At 40.7% G+C, this 16,794-nt stretch overlaps 1 protein-coding gene across 1 annotated transcript in view; it reads right to left on the reverse strand.

The window, feature by feature from the left end:
• Positions 1-16,781, reverse strand: part of Mib1 (MIB E3 ubiquitin protein ligase 1) — a 104,055-nt gene extending 87,274 nt beyond the window's left edge. The window contains exon 1 of the mRNA XM_055625624.1: positions 16,486-16,781. Within this exon, the coding sequence (XP_055481599.1) occupies positions 16,486-16,714 (229 nt within the window). The 5' untranslated portion in view covers positions 16,715-16,781. The remainder of the gene's footprint in view (positions 1-16,485) is intronic.
• Positions 16,782-16,794: the final 13 nt, after the last annotated feature.

Here is a 16,794-nt window from a genome sequence, read left to right on the forward strand (position 1 = left end):
GTCACTAGGGGTGAGTTTGAGGTCTCAGAAGCTCAAGCCAGGCCCAAAAGGGCTCATTCTCTCTCCTCCTGCCGCCTGTTGATCTAGATAAAGAACTCTCTGCTCCTTCTCCAGCATCACGTCTGCCCATGTGCTGCCATGCTTCCCCCATGACAATAATGGACTACACTTCGGAACCTGTAAGCCAACTCCAATTAAATGTTTTCCTTTATAAGAGTTGCCATGGTCACAGTGTCTCTTCACAGCAACAGAAACCCTCAAACACTGACTGAGGTAATTCCCACCACCCCTTATTTATTTGTTTGTTTGTTTGTTTATTCATTCATTGATTTATTTATTTTACTCCTAGAAGAGGCAGGAAGGGATTCAAATATCACTCTAAAATATCAAGAGGTGGCAGAATTCCTGCACTTCAATTACAGAGGCAGAAGGATTGAATTCAAGGGCAGTCCTGGCTTCATTGAGAGACCTTATCTCGAAAACAAACAAAAAAAGGAAAGAAAAAAAGAAAAGAGAAGTGAGAAAAGGAAGGGAGCTGTCAACCAAAACCTAGTAATAACGTTCTAGTTAGAGCTGAGGACCCGCTGTGGCAGCAGGGCATGCAGTATCCATGCAGCCAACCGTCAGCACCAAAACAAACCACAGTGAGTAAGGGAAGAGCTCCACAGAAATGGCAGGTAGAACTCTCAAAGAAAAGGAGAACTCACACAAGAGCAAGCGCAAAAGGCGTCATACTTTAGCAGGGCTATAACATAGAATCAGAGCTTGGAGATTAAGTACAGAGTTAGACTAGGAACTGACAAGTTCAGACATAGATTATATTAAATGACAAAAACCTAATTCTATAATATACTACTTGCACAAAATATCAGTTTAAACTATGCTAGGTCCAAACGATGCTATCATCACCTGAAAAAACACTTACTACTGAATCTCAAGTTTTTCCTCAAAGCTCTGGTATTCCAGATACCTCTATCTTCCTAGTTCCTTTCCAATGTTTTCACTCCAAAGCTGCCACGGAATACAGCATCCTCCACCCACCACTCCCCACCAGTTAATCACAACCCTTAAGAAAAGTACAACTCTATCGATCATGAAAGTTACAAGGAAATTATCCCCCATCTAAGTGGAAAGAAACTGAAACTGAAAAGCACTGCTACTCAACTTACACCTATCAGTATGCACATCACTACATGCTTCAGCCACTGGGTTTACACCACAGGGCCGAACTGCACCCATCACCTACTTCTCCCATCTGTTATCATAAAGGGACACACAGCAAAAGGCTCTTTTTCTTTAATTACAGAATGACTGGGGGGGTGGGAGCACACAAATAATCCTCAAACCAGACAAAATTATTTCTAATCATCCCTTAGATTATTAAGAATCCATTATACTATACTATATTTTAAATCTCCATATAATCAATGGTATATAATGTTCATTTTATAACAATAATTCTGTAATTCTATTATCATTACTACCAAAAGTTCACAGAGTGAAAACACGTTCTCTCTCAAGTTTTATCAGTAAATTCTGAAGTTCATCAATGATAAATATTTTTGAAGGAAGAGTCAAAATTATCTGATACAAGACAATAAAAATGATCATTTTCCTAAAATAGAAATTCTTATAGAAATGCCAAGAATCACAACATATTTTATGAATTTTTTAAAAATACAAAGGAGCCTGTGAGATGGCTGGGTGCGTAAAGGTGCTTGCCAACAGGGCTGATGACATCACTAAGTTAGGTCAGTGGAACTCACATAGTTGAAACAGAGAACCAACTCCCAATAACTTGTCCTTTGCCCTCCATACATACAAAAAAGTGTTTAAAAAAAAAAAAAAGCAAAACTCACAGATTTTAATACTGAAATCAGTGTACTCTGTTTTAGACATGCAGTATAGTACTTACATTCCTAAAAGGCTGAAGAGTGTTTTTTGAAAGAAGGGACTGTGACAACGTGCATTTTCACAAACAGCCCCACTGATCTAGACCTCATCTCATGTGCTCTCAGTAGCAGACACTGACACTGCACTATGGAAAAGTGGGGTCCACTTCCCTCCCCAGAAACAACAATGTGTACTTTCTGATGGTAGGCCGTGAAAACCTTTGCAAATGGCAGCCGGCAGCCCCTGTCTGGTTGCTCTCACTTCCTCCTGAAGCTCAAGCCAGGCCTGGTTGCAGCACAGGGACAACACTACAGAGAAATACCTAAGAGTCCCTGGCTGCAACTAAACTCCAGCTGAAGCTTCAAATGCTGAACGCAAGACTTTTCTTGTGCTGGCTCCAAGTTTCTGATCCACAAGAGCCAGCATGGAAATCACTTTGCATACGGTTCTAGAGTAATTTGTGAGTTAATTACAGTAGCTGTTAACACAGAATGCTAAAAATATTTTATATTTGTTACAGTTCTCCTACAATACAATGCACCAAAAATAAAGAGCTAAATATGATTTTAAAAGGGAAAGAAAAAAATTCACAAAATCAGTAATGAGGTTTAGCAGCATAGCTCAGTGGTAGTGAGCGATGCCTGTGATGCTCCAGACTGGGTTCCCAGCAGCAGAGGAGCAAGAAAAAATGAACAAGCGTTAATTGACAATGTTACACTTTCAAAGAGGACTTCCTAAGCATGAAACAAGCCACAGACGCCACGTGTGGAGTGTGCACACACATTTATCCACATGTATGGAAATGGCCTCCTCAGCTTTTTGTACTGAGGCTGAGAGCCCAAACTCGGGTGCTCCTGTCTGCACAGCAAACACTTGACTCCTTAGCCATCTCCCAGCTCCCACATGCTGTTATTTACGTTTCTAAATTGCCAAAATTTCTATAACAAGCATACTGTTAATTTTATAATTTGAGAGGAAAAACAATGAAGACCAACTTTATTTCTCACACTGGTATAGTTCAGAAGTAGTATTCCAAAGTTGAGTCTGATGCATATACCATAATCCTAGTACTCACCAGGTAGAGGCAGGAAGATCACAAGTTACGGACCAGCCAAGGCTACATAGTGAGACCCTGTCTCAAAAGATCAAAATAAATAAAAATCAAAAGTAAAAGTAAAAAAATTAAAATACTATTCCAGGTTTATCAGATATTGTCAAGAAAGTAAATCAGACAGGATTTCTCTGTGTGTAGCCTTGACTGTCCTGGACTCACTCTGTATACCAGGCTGGCCTTGAACTCACACAGATCCACCTGCACATGGCTTTTGAAATGTTAACGAGTCAGGCATGGTGGCGCATGGTGGCGCATGCCCATGATCCCAGCACAAAGGGAGGCAGAGGCAACTGGATCTCTGTGAGTTCCAGGCCAGAGACTACACAGAGAAACCTTGTCTCTAAAAACAAAAACAGTTTTTAAGGAACAAATACTCAATTAATTTATCAACAACTAGTTCACAAACATCTACAATGAAACATTTTATTTTGAAATTACATAACATACCTGGCATAGACAAACTAGAAAGAAAATTACCAAAACATGTTATAGAATTGCCCTTTGCAGTTTTCCAGAGAATCTACACTGAGTATGTGTTAATTCTAAGAGCACCTTGGAAAAACAAAACACTTAAAAACAAAATTTTAAGCACCAGAGATACTGGGTATCTCACTTAAAATCCAACTTCCCAACTAGCTACATTAGTAAGAGGACACAGCTGCTATTGAGGTGTTTTGTTTTTTTGTTTTTTTGTTTTTGTGGGGTTTTTTAACCCTTACACTGAGTTATGCTCAAGAGGATATTTGCCATTCCAAGTATAGTATCCACACCACATGTCACAATCTAAACTGCAGGAAGGCTGGCCAAAAAATGTCACCATGATGATATCAGAAACAGTAAACGGTTTTTACCGTGAGAAATAACCACAAAACGGTTATTTCTCAACAGACCAGAGTAGACCTCCAACTAGTTATCCCAAAAGTCAAATGTACTGACCTAGTCAACACTCACCAGAACTAATTGTGCAGCAGATGAGGCAGCTGAGCAAAATTCTATTCTGCAGTATCCACTTAACAAAAAATCAGTTTGCTACTACTGCCCTATGTATTTTTCATCTCTTAAGTTCATTTTCTACAAAGCACAATGATAACATTCATGAGCTCCTGAACTGCAAACAGGTTTTCATTAAAAGTAATCATTTAAACACCCAATGACAACTGACACTAAAAGAAAAAGAAAAAAAAAAAAAAAAAAAAAAAAAAAAAAAAAAAAAAAAAAAGAAAAAAGAAAAAGAAAAAGAAACCAAACCTTCTACAATTTACAATTAACAGTTTGAAAGAATAGTTCAGGAAAACCACCAATGCACACAAAAGCACATCTAAATTCTTTCTTGGTTCCCACAGTTCAAATGCCAACAAAGCCACTGAAGAGCTGTGAAACAGACTAGCACTGAAAAAAAAAGTAAACAAAGCAAATGGCTCCACTTCTTATGAGGGACTTCTAATGAGAATATAACTACAACTGACTTTAAAACAAAGCTCATGGTTAAATAAGACCTTAAACAGGAAAAAGGGCATTAAACAAGGCCAACATTTCACTCATCTTTTAGGATGCTAAGCTCCCCCAACTTATTCTTATCTAATTCTGTTAGCTCCGGCAGAATTACTCCTTAAAATTTTCATTTCAAAAAATTTAACTCAAAAGACAACAAAAACTTAATTCTCTGGCTAAACCTATTAGTGCTTTTTGTCCTTGCTGCTGCATGTCACAATGCCCTGGAGAGTGAATGCTCTCTTTTCCCCATGCTTTATGGAGACACCTGCCACCATTAAACGAACAACCTGATGGAAGCTTTGACTCATTCTACTAAAATTCAAATGACCATCTGCTCTCAGTTTTCATAGCCTCTCTCCTAAGTTCAACAACAAAGAATTTATATAGCTAACAGTTTTTGTTAGAAATATTTAGATACAGTACACCATGTTGCTAAGATCAAGAATAAAAAATTAAAAATAAGCTCTTAGGAGAATCAGTAACAAGTAACTCAAATTCACAAAGTATTAAGATAAAATATTAAACCTATAGGGAGAAAAGACAACAGAACTGAAGTTTTCCTACAGCAGTTCAGTGTGTGAATAATACAGTAAGGTAAGACTATCTAAATAGGCATTCTATTATTATTATTAATCTACTGAGATACCTTAAGTATATTAATAATTTTAAAAACTTTTCAGAAATAAAAACAAATATTCTAAAACTGCACACCTTTTCTGCAATGAAAAGTAGTCATACCTTGGTTCACCCACATCTTTAAGAAAAACCTGTACAAAATACTGTCCCCTCTTAAGAAACCAGATGGAACACTGTGAAACTAACTAGTGTTAAAGATGAGGGGACAACAGGGCTCACAAACAGCTCAGGCCACCCTGGAACTATGTAGCCCACCCTGGCCCCAAGCTCACAATCTTCCCACATCATAAGACACTGGACTCCACACCCTCCCCATGCATGGTTTGCAGTGCTAAAATGAAGTGCCAACAAACTTTCACACCTGCATCCTGAAACAATTTTTCCTTTTTTCAGGTTTGTTTAGTTTGAGACAAGGTTTCTCTGTGTAGCCCTGGCTGTCCTGGAACTTGCTCTGTAGACCAGCTGGCCTCCAACTCACAGAGATCTGCCTGTGTCTGCCTCCCTTTTAAAGGTGTGTGCCACCACCATTTTTTTAGCTGAGTTGTTAAAAATTCTAAAACGAATCCTTCAAATAAATTGTAAGAAATGACTAACATAGCTCAGTCAGCAAGAACCTGAATTGATCCAGGCAGTAGAGGGCACATACAATCCCAGCACTCAGGAGGCAAAGGCAGGTGGATCTCTGCGTTCAAGGACAGGCTGGTCTACAGAATAAGTTCCAGGAGAGCCAAGGATACATAGAAAAATCCTGTCTCAAACAACAACAACAAAAAAAAAAGAACCTAAATTTGATCCCAAAACACATGTTAACAAAAAAAATAAAACAGGCACAGCAGTGCACATTTTTTTCTCCTTTTTAAAAATTGTATTCACTTTACATCCTGATTGCAGGCCCCCTCTCTCCTCCCAATCTGTGCTTCCCCTCCCACAGACCTCCCCCCCTTCTCCTCAGAGAAGGGGGAGGTCCCCATGGGTACCCCCTTGCCTGGCACATTAAGTCACTGCACAACTAGGAGCATCTTTTCCCACTAAGGCCAGACAAGGCAGCCCAGTTAGGGGAAGGGATCCAAAGGGAGGTATACCAGAGTCAGAGAGGGCTCCACTCCAGTTGTTGGGGGTCCACATGAAGACCAAGCTGCACATCTGCTACGTATGTGCAGGGGCCTAGGACCAGGCCACGCAAGCTTTTGCTTGGAAATTCAGTCTCTGTGAACTCCCAGGGTCCCAGGTTAGTTGACTCTGTAGGTCTTCTTGTGCAGTCTTGAGCCCTCCTGCTCCCTCAATAGTTCCCCCAACTCTTCCATAGGATTCCCTGAGCTCTTTCTGATGTTTGGCTACCGGGTCTCTATATCTGTTCCCACCAGCAGCTGGGTGAAGCCTCTCAGAGGAGTTATGCTAGACTCGTGTCTAAAGGCATACCAAAATAACATTAATAGTGTCAGTGACTGGCTCAGCTTTATTCATAATAGCCGGATACTAGAAATAACCTAGACATCCCTCAACCAAAGAACGGATAAAGAATGTGGTACATTTACACAATGGAATACTACTCAGCTATTAAAAACAAAGACATCATGCGATCTGCAGGTAAATGGATGGAACTAGACAAGATCATCCTGAGTGAGGTAACCCAGACTCAGAAAGACAAGGATGGTATGTTCTCACTTATAAGTGGGTTTTAGCCATGAAGTACAGGATAACCATGCTATAATCCACAGACCCAAAGAAGCCAAGGAGGGCCAAAGGGAGGGTACTTGAATCTCACTCTGAAGGGGAAATAAAGGGACATCTGAAGTAGATGGAAGAAGGGAACTGAGTAAGAGAGGGTACAGGGAGGGGAGCAGGGTAGGAGTTAGAGGTAGGTATGGGGGGGCGGGTGCAAAAACAAAAATTGGAGGTGGGGGTCATCTCTGGGATTTGCCAGAGCCTGGGAAAGGGGAGGCCCTAGGAAGTCTATGAGGGTCACCCTAGCACTGCAGGTACACAACTTTGATGTCATTGATGCCACAGTGGAGGCCACCAGTGTCAGATGAACCCGGATTCATTCAGGACAACCAAACAGAACTGCAGCATAGCCTCCTCTGACACAAGGGCTGGGATTATATTTAAAAGTGTGATCCCTCTAGGTCTTACATTAAGATCCTTGACCCACTACGAGTTATCTCTGGATAGGGTAAGAGACAGAGACTTATCTCATTATTTTATGTGTGGATTTCCAGTTCTCCAACCTATATTTCTGACACCTTTATCAAAAATTATATGGCTATAGCTATGTGGGTTTATTTCTCTATTCTACTCTACTGGCCTGTATGTCTGTTTCTGTGCTAGTACCATGCTAGTTTTGCTGCTGTGCTTGTAAGTCTGAAATTAGGTACTGTGATAGCTTCTAGCACTGCATTTTCTGCTTAGGATTGTTTTAGATATAGACGCCTCTTCATGCTTTCATACGAACTCTAGGATTTTTTTTTCCAGTGAAGAATGTTTTTGGGATTCTGATGGACATGTACCCAAACTATAGATTGTTTTGGTAATAAACTCTTCATATTAATTCTGCAGTCTACAAGCACTGGTGAGCTTAACTCTGCCAGTCCATGAGCACTGGTGAGCTCTTTCCATCATCTAATATAACTGAGATTTTAAATTAATGTGTCTGAAACATACACAATGTGAAGTTAAAGAATCCCAGTACTATCCTGATAGTAAACGCTTATCCACTCAAGATGGTGAATCTGATGCCTCGTGTAAATAACTATATATAGTGAACTACCTGCTTTATGTGTACACACACACACACACACACACACACACACACACAGGAAAGTCACTGAGGTCCAGCAGTGTTTCATCAAGTTAGTCAATAACCACACTACACACTAACTTACATCAGCATGTCTCGTCTTCAACAGTAAATGCTAGAAGTTACTGGAAGACAGTTTTAAGAGAAAATGATTTTGAACCTAGAATTACCATTCAGGTTTAAGAGTAGGAATAATGAGACAATAATATAAAGCAAGTTTTGGATCTGCAATTATTCAAAGTATTTACTCTTTCTTTTTAAAAGAATTTTTCCAAAGGAAAAAAGGAGAACTAAATAAATACAAGTTTTACTATGTTTCGCTGTGTTATAACACAGTGTAAGTACTAAAACTTCATTTTTGTTTATTTGTCGAGAAGGTATATTGCTATGTTGCCCAGGCTGATCTCCTGAGTAGCTGGGAGATGTCGCTAGTACATGTCACTAGGTCCCGCTCAAGCTAATTCTCAGTAATGTAACTGTGAAGGTTAATGCTCTTCTTGTTTGGCTTGGCGTTGTCTCTTTTGTTATGTTGGTACTAGGGGCTGAAACCTGGACTTCACACATGCTAAACAGACATTCTACCACTAAACTATAACTCATACTTTAAGTTTAATGTAATGTTAAGAGTAAATGCTAAGGCATTAAAAGGATCTTATTCATGAAGCAGAGGCAGATGGATTTCTCAAGGCCAGTCTAGTCTATATAGTAAGTTCAGGCCAAGGCTACACAGTAAGACCTTAAAATATATATATATTTATGGGGAGGAAAAAAAGAGTAACAATTGAAGACTAATTTTTCTAATAATTTCCATAAAACCATATAAATGAAAACAGGGGAGGGTAAACTGATTAATTTTGCAGTCAATTAAATGATAGCTGTCAGCAAAACAAAAACAGTAATAAAATTTCCCAGCTCTCCAGAAAAATGAATATATATGAAAAGGAGTACAGCAGTAGTGATCAGTCAAGTCATTAACAAGAAATTTCTGTGTAGTCTTGGCTGTTCTAGACTCACTCTGTAGAACAGGCTGGCCCCGAACTCATAGAAATCCGCCTGCCTCTGCCTCACAGAGTGTTGGGATTACAGGCGTGCGCCACCACAGCCAGTCTAAAAAATAATATTTTAAGATATGTACTGGCCACTGTTTACAATGACAGACTAAAAGGAAGTAATACCTGGGGAACAGTTAGGTAAACACTTTAAACTATTAAATGCCTTAAATCTACTTTAAAAGACCAATGTTTACATGTAACCTTTGTCTAAGACAACGTACAGGGAAAAACTAAAGAATAGATGCATGATATGCTTTGTTTACAAGGGAGAGCTGAGCAGCATGTGTTTTTCTACAAGTGCTTAAGTTTAATGCATTAAAATAATCACTTTATTTACTATAACAAACACATTAAATTATTTGCAACTCAAATAGAAAACACGTATGACAACATAAATCATTTAACAACATCAGAGTCAACCTGGATTCACAAATCCAATCACCCACGAATTAAAAAACATCAGGAAAGATTATGGGTGGGACCCCATGTCTGTGTCCCCCATCACTGCCAGGACCTCATCTGGCCTGAACCTGTGTAGGCTTTGCCCATGCTACCACTCTTGAGTTCATATGTGCATCAGTCCTGTTGTGGCTAGAAGACACTGTTTCCTCAGAGTAATCTATCAACTCTAATCTTTCTGTCTCCTCTTCCACATTGATCCCTGATCCTTGAGGGGAGGGGTGTGACAAAGATATCCCATTTAGGACTTACTGAGTGCTCTAAAGTTTCTTACTCTGCACACTGTCCAATTGTGGGTCTCTGTGTTAATTCCCATCCAGTCCACGCTTCTCTGATGTAGGCTGAGTGAGGGATTATCCATGGGTATAGCAGCATGTAATTAGGAATGATCTTATTGCTATGTTCTGTCAACAAAGTAACAGCAGTGGGTTTTCCCCTAGGCCTACGGCCTATCTAGTCCCACGTTCACCACTTTAGCAGCCTCAGGTATGAGTTCCGTCTCATACAGTGCACCTGAAATCCAATCAGAAAGTGCTGGTTACTCCCATAACACTGTGTCACTGTTGCACCAGTGTCTTGCAGGCAGGTCTGTTACAGGTCAGAGGGTTTTTAGCTGGGTGAAGTGTTTTCTCCAGAAGAATTCAGAATCCTTGACAACACCATGAACAGGGGTGAAGCTTCTAGTTGGCATCAGCTCAACTTCTCCATGTTCAATGACATAAATGTCCTCAGCAACAGGGCCTTACCATCAAGTTGTGGAGAGCAACCAATAGTCTTGGTAATACCCTATGGTGTTGTGTGTGTTGAGGAGGGTCCACAGGACCTCTGGCCAATGACAAGAAGCTATTTGCAACAATACCCACTGGCAAAGGAAAAGTCAGTGTTCTCCAGTGGAGAGTCGCTGGGTATGCCAACCACACACTAGGATGGGCTCGTGCCCAGGAATAGCAGGCCAACACAAAATAACTCCACAGTTTTGTTTTGTGGACGTCTGCTTCACTTTCTTTTGTTCGGGCCCTTTTGGTCTTCTGGTATTTTGCTGTTTGTTTCAATTTGGTTTTGTGAAGTGTTTTTTTTGTTTTGAAAAAGAGAAAGAAATAACAAAGTTGGGTGGGAAGGAAAGAGGAAAGGATCTGGGAGAAGTTCAAAAAGGGGGGAAATGTGATCAAAATATAGTGCATGGAAAATGTTTTCAATATATATAGATAGATATAGATTATCAGGAAAGTACATTCACCTTCTGATTCTTGAACGCAAATGTCATGTGACCAGTCATGTCACACCCCTGCTACCATAATGAACTGTGTGCCTTCAAACCTTAGTGAGAATAAACCCTTACTTGATTAAAAACATTTTCAGGCAAACTAAAATGCAAGTGTACTGAACATGTATAAATTTTCTCCTTGTCATCATTCCCTTAGTAACAGAGCATTAACTACTATATGCCTAGCTTTGCATTGTTAGGTACAGCATCCAAACATGACTTCAAGTAAAAAGAAGGATGTGCATAATTTATATTCGAATGTTATACTATTTTATCAAGGGACTTGAGCAGTCTTGGGGTCTGGAACCAGTAAGGGTTCCTAAAACCAATTCTCCAAAGATATCAAGGGACAGCTACCCAATAGAACTCCAAGCATGAAAAACAAAATGCTAAGAGAAACTACAGCAATACACCAAAGTACCTATCTTTGGGCAACAGAGAATTATGAACTTTAAAAAATATATATCACAAATGCTTTTACAGAAATTCCTTTTAAATAACTAGCTAAAATCAGTACAAAAGAAAATACAAATAAAAATTGCTTTAAAAGAGTACTGACCAATTTATACTATTTATACTACAAATTTCATTTCTAATTTTTTAAATCTTATAATAAATTTCTTCACAGGTGGTGGTCATTTCTGAACTACAGAGCAAAGAACTACAGGGGAAATCGGTGCACTGACTGTCATCTCTACTATCTGTCTACTACCAGTTATGCTAAGAGGCACACACACCCAGAATGTTCACTGTGTAGCTCTGGACTCTGAGAGCAGGTACCTGAACATCCGGAAATGCTGGCCCCCTACCCTAGGCTCAGGCAAATGGGCAGTTGGGCCAGGGCATCATCAGCTCTTGGACTGACTCATCTTCCTGATAACAATGCAGGTGAGTTTTTAGGGAAGTAAGCACCTTTGCTGACTACCTACAGAGACTATAGCAATATGGCTTTGTTCAGTATCTCACTTTCTTTCCAGAAGGTTCCCAAAGAGAAATCTCTCTCCATGATGTGTGCTAAAAGAGCTCTCTCCTGGATCAAAGCCTGTAGATCCCTCAGCAGCTCCCTGCAACTGTCAAGTCCGATGTTCATAAGGATGCCTTTCACCCTTTTCTACACCTTTCTGATGTTGTCAAGATTCTGCACAAGAATTTGAAACATTTTTTTATATTTTCCGTGGGGACATACAGAGAGCAAGGGGTCAGGAGAGAAAGAAAAGGGGAGGGAGAAAGGAATCAACGCTGCTGAACAGGGATCTGCATTCTAAAAGAGCCCAGCATGATTTATATGCTTGCTAAAGTTTAGAAATATTAATATACCTTCTACTAAACTGACTTTCTGAGGTCCTAATCCAGTTAACCCATAATATAATACAATGGCAGAACAGTATGACAACATGTTTAGATTACTCAGAACTCTGAGCTCCATCCCTAGCCTCCCAACAGCCCCCAAAACATCTGGATGGACTTCCACTTAAAAACATTGTTTTAGCAGACAGAAATATCGTCAGAATCTGTAAGAAATTAACTTCCTTTGCAGATGTTATTAACTATTATGAAACAGCAACAGCATCTCATCCTCCCCATCTGGCATCTTGTTCTCTGTTATTCCCCTGGCCTGTTTCCTCCTAAGGCTCTGGCGGCCTGACAATATGCTTGTCCACTGTAGTTCTAGAAATGGACCAGAAGAGAACCTCAGAAAAGAAAATTCTAACGATTTCTTCTTTTACTCCTGGGTTAGCACCTTTAAAACCTATTCTTGATTACAAACAACTGTAGGGGTTTTCCACGTGTAACCTGAGAAACATTCTTCACAAGGAGTACAAGAACAAGACCCTAAGATCCACGTACACAGCCCAACATTCTGGACCAACAGTGACTGGAGAAGTCTGAATATACCTGACTTTCCTGGCCACCACCTTTATACAATACTTTATAGAATAAAGTAAACCTAAAAAATGATTATTAAATCAACCTAAATAAATAATACAATATTGCACTCAAATGATGACAGGACAAATCTTTAAATAAAAATATACTTCTCCCAAAATTCTCCAAAACCAGTATTTAAATGATAGAAAGTCAACTATAACTACCTGAGCATAAACTTCACAACCTCAAACTAGCAACCCTTGTATTTCAGCAAGATATTTGGTGAATACAAACCAGCCAGATATATCTCTAGGACCGAAGGAAGTTATATTATACAAATTTCTTAAAGTCTGACTAGCCAGGGGCTGGAATGATGGCTCAGTGGTTAAGAGCACTGTCTGCTCTTCCAGAGATCCTGAGTTCAATTCCCTGCAACCACATGGTGACTCACAACCATCTATAAAGAGATCTGTTGTCCTCTTCTAGCATGCTGGTGCTAGACAGAACACTGATATACATATAAATAAATCTTTAAAAAAAGTTTGACTAGCCGAGGACATAAATTCAAACACTGTAACAGAGCTGGAAAGATAACAGGTAAAGATGCCACTCTCAAAGCCTGACAATCTAATCTCCAGGTTCAATTCCCAGAACCCACATAGTGGAAGGAGAAAACTACCATGCCTACTGTAGTGCGCGCACACACACACGCACACGCACACACACACACACACACACACAAACACACAAATTTTAAAACTACTCTAAATAATCCATAGTAGTATTTTGCATTTTAACATCAGAGGGTTTTTTCCCCTTCCTGGTGATCAAACCCAGAGCCTTCTACCTGCCAACAAATTCTCATCCACTGAGGTACATCCTCAAGGACAACATTGTGCAGACTTCTTTTACAGCTTGCTCACTTATCATCTCTCCTACACTACTAATGCATCACTGCTCAAAGCACAGTTCTCTCATTCATTACTATCACTATTATTATGACTCATTTTGGTCCACTGCAAAGGGTAAAATACCATTTCTATCATACTACTGCCAGAATACTTCACCACAAGGAAACATGAGACAACTCAGTTTGAGGGTCAAACTGAATTTATTAGTTTACAATATTTTTTTAAGTTTAAAATAACTTCAAAGTGAAAGCTAAATTCTGTAACTCACTATTACATAAATAAATATTAAGTACTAAATATAACAGAATAAGTCTTACAGAATAAAATATCAAAGGACATCATTCAGTATCTTGAAGCAAAAACAAAAGTACCATTATAAAGTTTAGTGGTAAAACCTGCTTTTTCAATACTTTAAAAAAAATTTAATGAATGAAAATTAAAGCACAACAACAATGCATTCCAACATGCATTCCACATGAAGACTAGTAGCCTGCATGCAGAAGTGTTTCCAAATGTGACAGGCGAGAATGTCATGGTCATACAGCGCAGACCTTGGTCTCCATTCTCAGCACCAACAGTGTTTTCAAAAGGAATCAGACACACAAAATTAACTGCTTCCCATAAGAGAATATGTTAGATTATCCTGAAGGAAACAAAGGCGCTGAAGTTACTTCTCAAAAGTACATGCTTTCACACAACAGATAAACTCCATACTATAAAACATGAGCCAGTATTAACTGCGCTTGAAAAATCATGCCAGAAAACAGGAGAAATAAGTTCTGGTGCTCTGCTGCATGGGAGGGCGAGCATCAATAACAACGTGCTGTAGAAAAAAAGGACTTTAAAGTTTCTCAACACAAAGAAAATGGTAAATGTGCCAGGAGATAAAAATAGCTCTCTCCTAGACAGACCTTAAATTTCTCCATAAACCTACAATCACCGATCCTAAGAATCCCTCCAAATTATTATGCTGTGTCAGGCTTCAGACCGAGCCAGCATAAAAACAAAACTTTAACGTGTGCATAATCAGATACAATTGCTGGGAATGTAAACTGGTCAAATATCTTTGGGGACAATCAGTCAATATCTATGAGAATATTAAATATGTGCATACTTTGGTGCAGCAATTCCGCTTGCGCAGAAATAGCTTAGGGCAGGGTAGGACTCATCCACACCATCGTTGCAAGAGGACCTAAAATAGCCAGGCTTGGTGGCATATGCCTGTAATCCCAGCATTCAGGGAGGCTGAGGCAGAGGCAGGCGGATCTCTGTGAGTTCCAGGCCAGTCTGGTCTAAAATCAAGTCCAGGACAGCCAAGAACATACAGAGAAACTATGTCTCAAAACACAAGAACAGAGACCTAAAATATAAATACCTATAAAATATATTTCTGCATCCAGTCACTGGAATACTATTCACCCATGAAAGAATAAAGTAAACCTAAAAAAGACCTAAAGAGGACTGGGGAGATGGCTCAGGTCCAGATGGGGTGCTCAGTACCTGTGCTAAAAACTGCCAGGCAAGACTCACGTACGTGCCTGCACCCCAGTGCTGGAGATACGGAAATAAGACCCCTGGGGCTCTAGCCAATCAGTGAGCAAGCCTGTCTCAAAAGCCAAGAACTGAGAACACACCCGACGTCGACATCTGGCCTCTGCACACTTGAACACCAGATACATACTCAGGCCTGTGTGCACACAGGCACACCCGTGCACACACATACAGAGTGCAGAAAACTAAATCCAGTTTATCGCTACTTGTATTTAAAGGGAGAAAGAGATCTGTATTTTCAGTATATTCACATCTGTAAACATTTGCACCTGTAAAAATATGTAAGTACCAACAGCTGCCTTTTTGAGTTGGGCAAACCCATCCTTTTCAGGGCTAAACAAACACGGTTTTCAGCAGGGTACGGTAATGCGTGCCTGTTCCCCAGTGTTCAGGGAGGCTGACGCAGGAGGACCAGTAGCAGGGTCAGCCTCATCAACTCAAACAAAATTTTATACATTACTTGTTCAAAACTGAGTTGGCTCACTTTTAACTTCTTTCTGCTGGTAGCAGTAGCTATTCATCCATTTCAACACTAGGCTCTGCCAAACTCACTGCTTATTTAGAAATTCTGAAACGTAATATAATTTAAATTTGAACTTTCTAAATGAATACAATTAGATCTAAGTGAAAGTAGATTAAAATAAATCCTTATTCTGTGAAAGCAACTCTGACACGTAAAAACTTTCGTGTCAATAATTCAGACACCTATAATGTAGCAAAACAAGATCACTAACTCTCAGGATGAATGGTAGAATTTTACCATCATGTCCCTGAGAGAGGGTGCTAACCAAAGAAAATTAACTTGGAGAAAGTCACACACACACACACACACACACGCACACACAGGCAAACTCAATAGCTGACAGTATTTCCCCCTCTATTGCTACAAAGATATGTAATATATAATATGTCATATATTATTTATTATATTACATATATGTAAACAATTTGGATGAAAATGAATTTTCAAGTCCCAGATGATACTGACCAACTAAACTCATAAAGCTATTCTGTTTCACAGGCGGGAAGGAGAAAATAAATAAATAAATAAATAAAACCTAGCTCAACAAAGTGAAGGAACCAAGAAATGGACCCCTAGCAACTACACACCATATGGCAAGGCAAGCCTCCCATCCGACGGTTATTATTTGGTGGCTGATTCATGTCAATGCTTATTAGACAGTCTCTCCAGGCCCGGCCCCAGAGGGGGAGGAAATCTGTTGTCGGCAATGCTTTTCATCCAGGAAACTTGAAAGCATCCTGGTAATGGACCTTGCACGGGGGTGGGAGGCAGGCTGCTGTGCACGGTTTTTGTTTACCGGGTGGGGAACCTCAAACTCCCCGTGACCCCGCGCCGCACTGCACCGGGCAGGGGTCCCCGGCCGGCCTCGCCCCCTCCTCCCACGCGCGTAGACGCAGCCCCCCCCCCCCCCGGCCCCGCTCACCGGTGGGCGCGCTGTCCAGGATGCGCAGGTCGTAGGCCCCCGAGCAGCGGTAGTTGGCGGCCGTGCCGTTGTCCCACACCACCACCACCTCCTCCGGGCTCTCGAAGCTCCGCACGGTGCCCACATGGCCCTCGCCGCCGTCCTGCTTGCCCCACTTCCAGTCCGGGCCGCGCACGACGCGGGCGCCGACCCCCTCCACCATCACCCGGTTGTTGCGGGAGTTACTCATCGGGGCCCGGGCGCTGGGCGCCGCCGCCGCCGCCGCCGGCGGGGGGGCCGTGAGCGAGCGGAGCCCGGGCCGCACTCTGG

This window comes from Psammomys obesus, unplaced genomic scaffold, assembly GCF_907164565.1.
Source record: "Psammomys obesus unplaced genomic scaffold, mPsaObe1.curated_primary_1811, whole genome shotgun sequence".
NCBI classification, from domain to species: Eukaryota; Metazoa; Chordata; class Mammalia; order Rodentia; family Muridae; genus Psammomys; species Psammomys obesus.